The sequence below is a fragment of the Gekko japonicus genome, unplaced genomic scaffold, assembly GCF_001447785.1.
Source record: "Gekko japonicus isolate JY-2015 unplaced genomic scaffold, Gekko_japonicus_V1.1 scaffold2135, whole genome shotgun sequence".
Lineage (NCBI taxonomy): Eukaryota > Metazoa > Chordata > Lepidosauria > Squamata > Gekkonidae > Gekko > Gekko japonicus.
Window position 1 is genome coordinate 309,844 of NW_015174902.1, and position 3,663 is coordinate 313,506.

At 36.0% G+C, this 3,663-nt stretch overlaps 1 protein-coding gene across 1 annotated transcript in view; it reads left to right on the forward strand.

Annotated features, from left to right (window-relative positions):
- Positions 1-2,280, forward strand: part of DTWD2 (DTW domain containing 2) — a 133,810-nt gene extending 131,530 nt beyond the window's left edge. Inside the window, exon 6 of the mRNA XM_015424995.1 lies at positions 1,353-2,280. Within this exon, the coding sequence (XP_015280481.1) occupies positions 1,353-1,523 (171 nt within the window). The 3' untranslated portion in view covers positions 1,524-2,280. The remainder of the gene's footprint in view (positions 1-1,352) is intronic.
- Positions 2,281-3,663: the final 1,383 nt, after the last annotated feature.

Here is a 3,663-nt window from a genome sequence, read left to right on the forward strand (position 1 = left end):
TGCTGGGCTTTTTCTACCAAAAAAGCCCTGGTTACAGGTGACCTGCAAATCACAAACACAGAGATGAGAATGGTAAAAGTAATATGCCCGTCTCTGAGGAAGCCCTCTGAACTTTGGAACTATCTCAAAACAGTCTTGTGCATGGCATTCTAGTATTATATCCACTAATAGAGAAGCCCTTTCATTCACAGGAATTCATCCATTTAGTCAAAGATTTCTCAAAGAGTGATGCCTTTGCCAGAACTAAGGTAGACACTGTGTTCATGTCCACAGTGTGAGTGAAGTACCCTGATATCCCCTGTTCTTCATTGAAGGTTCAGAAGTCAACAGTGCTTTGCATCCATTGGACTATCCTAAAAACAACACTCTTCTGGAAGGAATTGAACTCTCCCTTCTACTCTCAAACAAAGCAAGATCTGTTAACTAACACATCTTAATAAAAGGGTGGGGTCTTCTTCTTCATCATGATCCTTGTACTAGTGATAATAAGATCCCCAGCAAAGTAGCTCACTGCATTTCTGTTGCATGTTGGAGTCAGGTGACCTAGGGATTGGCCAGTTGTAGTCCTTGACTCATACCAGTTCAGGGAGCTCAGAGAAAAACAGACTGAAACCTTGTTCTGTAAGGTTTTTAAACAGTGCTGGTTACTGGTCTACTGATATCAAGAATGTATTCCAGAATCCTTGGTACCTTTTTCAGAGATATGATGTAATATGGTCAGCACCTTTAAGTGTAACAAGAGCTCTGCTGGATCAGTACTCTATTTCCTGCCCCAGAAAGTCCATAACCTTCCACTAACTAGCAATTTTCCCTCTAAGCTGTGGAGTCTTGTGAGCAAAAATTTTACTTTGTGAACTACTGGCATTCAGTTGTGAGCGAGCGATTTGGCTACTGCATAAATTAGTTTGTTCTGAATCCCTCCTTCCTGAGCCAAGGCAAAAATGTGTGAGCTGGAGGCTAAAAAACTGTGAGCTAGCTCACACTAACTCAGCTTAGAGGGAACACTGCTAACTAGCTTTAAAAAGTATACTGCCTCTGAACATGGAAGTGCTGTTTAATTACCACTTGTAGACCTATCATGCATTAATACCTTTTAAAGTCCATCTAAGCTAATTGTCACCACTGCATCAATTAAGTTCCACAAGTTAATTACATAAAGTGCTTCTTTCTGTTTAAGAAAGCTCTTCTGGAATCCAGGTATGTCAGCTCAGTTGTAGATTAGTTGTCTACAACTAGTCATATCATATCAGATTAGTTGTAGATCCTGTGAAACAACAATCTGATATGAACTCCAGAGGAAATATTATCTGAGACCTCTATATAACGGTATTCTTTCTCTTTTTCCTCTACAGACTCTACTCCGGCCACTTCAAGCTCTGTGTTCTTTCCAGCTTCAGCACGGTGCCCAAATCCATCACAGCAAAGAATATCTTCTGAAAAATGGTTTATATGACAAGCCTATGCCAAAAAATAAACGCAAACTCAGGAGAATGGAACTCTTAGTTAATAATGTTAAAATTTAGCAATGTCATGTAGTCATAATAAGAAAGACTTTTTTTTTGTTCCTTTTAGCTAATGAAGTGAAGTTTGATATGGGTTTAATCCAGACAGCCATTTCTTTAATAAAAGGACCAAATTTAGATGGCTCCTTGCCCAGGAGTTCAGGCATAATAGAAAAAACAGAGTTCCTATTGCATTAGACCAAGGAATAAAGGAGTGCCTTTGTTTTCCCCCAGTTTATCAGTCTGTGGTCTCTAATATGACTTATTTGTTTTTCTTATGGAAAGGTTTTGGTATTGGTGAATGAACTACAAAGGTTTTATAAGGCAATGGTAAGGATTCAGTAATGGGTGATTTGCAAGGATGTGGAATACTAGAATGCAAATTCTCATTTTCTGTTGGAAGTGTATTCATGCTGACAACTGTGTAAACCCCAGTGGAGACAATAATCCAGAATTGCTGCTGTACTTATAAAAATATTACTGAAATTGTTTAAAACAGATTGTGTTTTGGCCTGGAGTTTTTCTTTCTGCTATAAAATAGGTACAGACATGATAGGATGGTCAAGACTCTGACCCTGATACAGAGCAAACCACATGAGTGGGACTTGCATCTTTCCCAAGGGATTGTGAACAGCACATGGAAAGATCTTTGAACTCTGTCCTGACAGCACAAATTTTATGTGCTTGAGGTTTGCTAGATCACAATCATAATCTTGATTTATTTATTTTTTGCAGCCATTAGTATTCTTAGTATAGTATATAGCAGCCGTTAGTATTCTTAGGTCTTGTGTGGGAGGAAAGCTTTTTCTTTTGCATACATTTCTGACTATTGTAGCAGAAATTGGAGATGTGATAGAAGTTGAAAAAGTACATCAGCACTGAATAATGTGTGGTGTGTTTCGTCTAGAAAAAGAAATGGAATCAATGTTATTGAGAATACTAGTTGACAGTAAAAATTGCTGATGCTGACATAGGACATTCCTACTATAGATATATCAGGGCTATGAAAGCATTAGCAATTATTCTTTGTAACAAAAACCATCCTCATATTGATGGAACATGGTCTCACTTCCTTTGCTTGATTTTGCCTTATTTCAGACTCAGTAATATGACTGTGTATAATTGTAAAGGTTATCTGTACTACCGGGAAGGCTAAATGTTTAATGAAAGCATTCTTTAAGGAGAGAAGAAAAATTCCAAATTCAAAACAATTTAAATTGTCTTGGTATTAATGATCAAAAAACCATTCATTTTTAATCTTACAATGGGTACTTCTTATTCACTCTGAAATGTTCCCTGTATATCAAAGAGTCCTGTTTTGCCACTTTTATAAAGTTTCTTAACACAGTAAATGTAATTATTTCTTTTAAAGTTACTCAGAAGTAAATTGTATATGATCTGATAATTTGGACTCCTGTTTTGTTTTTATGTAGAACTTTGTAATTTAGCAATGGTATTGACCTTTTATTTTTCACAGATTGTAACAGCCACATTGGGATTTTTCCTTTTCATTTTACATGAGATTTCCATGTTTTATTTTGACATGTTTTTTGTGTGTAGTAGAATTGAAGTGTACTTATTGCTGCCATTTTCATAAAAAATATGTGAGCTTTAGTTTACAATCTGGCTTTGTATTATGTTTTCCACAGTTATCTTTTCTGTACCAGGTTCTTTTAAAATTTACTGATAAAATCCACATGTTCAGGTCAGATTCAATCCAGTGTTTAGACCTACATATGCAAGTATTAACAGCAAGGAATCAAACTGGCATTTATTTTTGTTCCCAAGTGAAACATTAGGCAATTCTGGTTCACATAACTGAAACCTGCTTTTCCATTCTATTTCAAATCCAAGGTGAAACAGTTTTTTGTTATAAAATTCTGACATTATTTAAGCAAATTTGTTTACAATTGTCTCTGTGCTTCTTGTGACTTAAGAAAACAGAAGTCATTTTATGTATGTTGAAGGATTCTGTAGAACTTAGAAGTATTGAACAATGAGCACACACATTGAAAACGGGTATGAAGCACTTTGTTATTGGTTGATTGCGAGATGTTAGTCTTTTATTTTTTCAAAAGAACTGGTGTTTCTTAACTGTGTGAAGGGTTACTGTGTGAATTACTACAGATTAACAGATCTATAGTAGACCTTCCATTTCCTG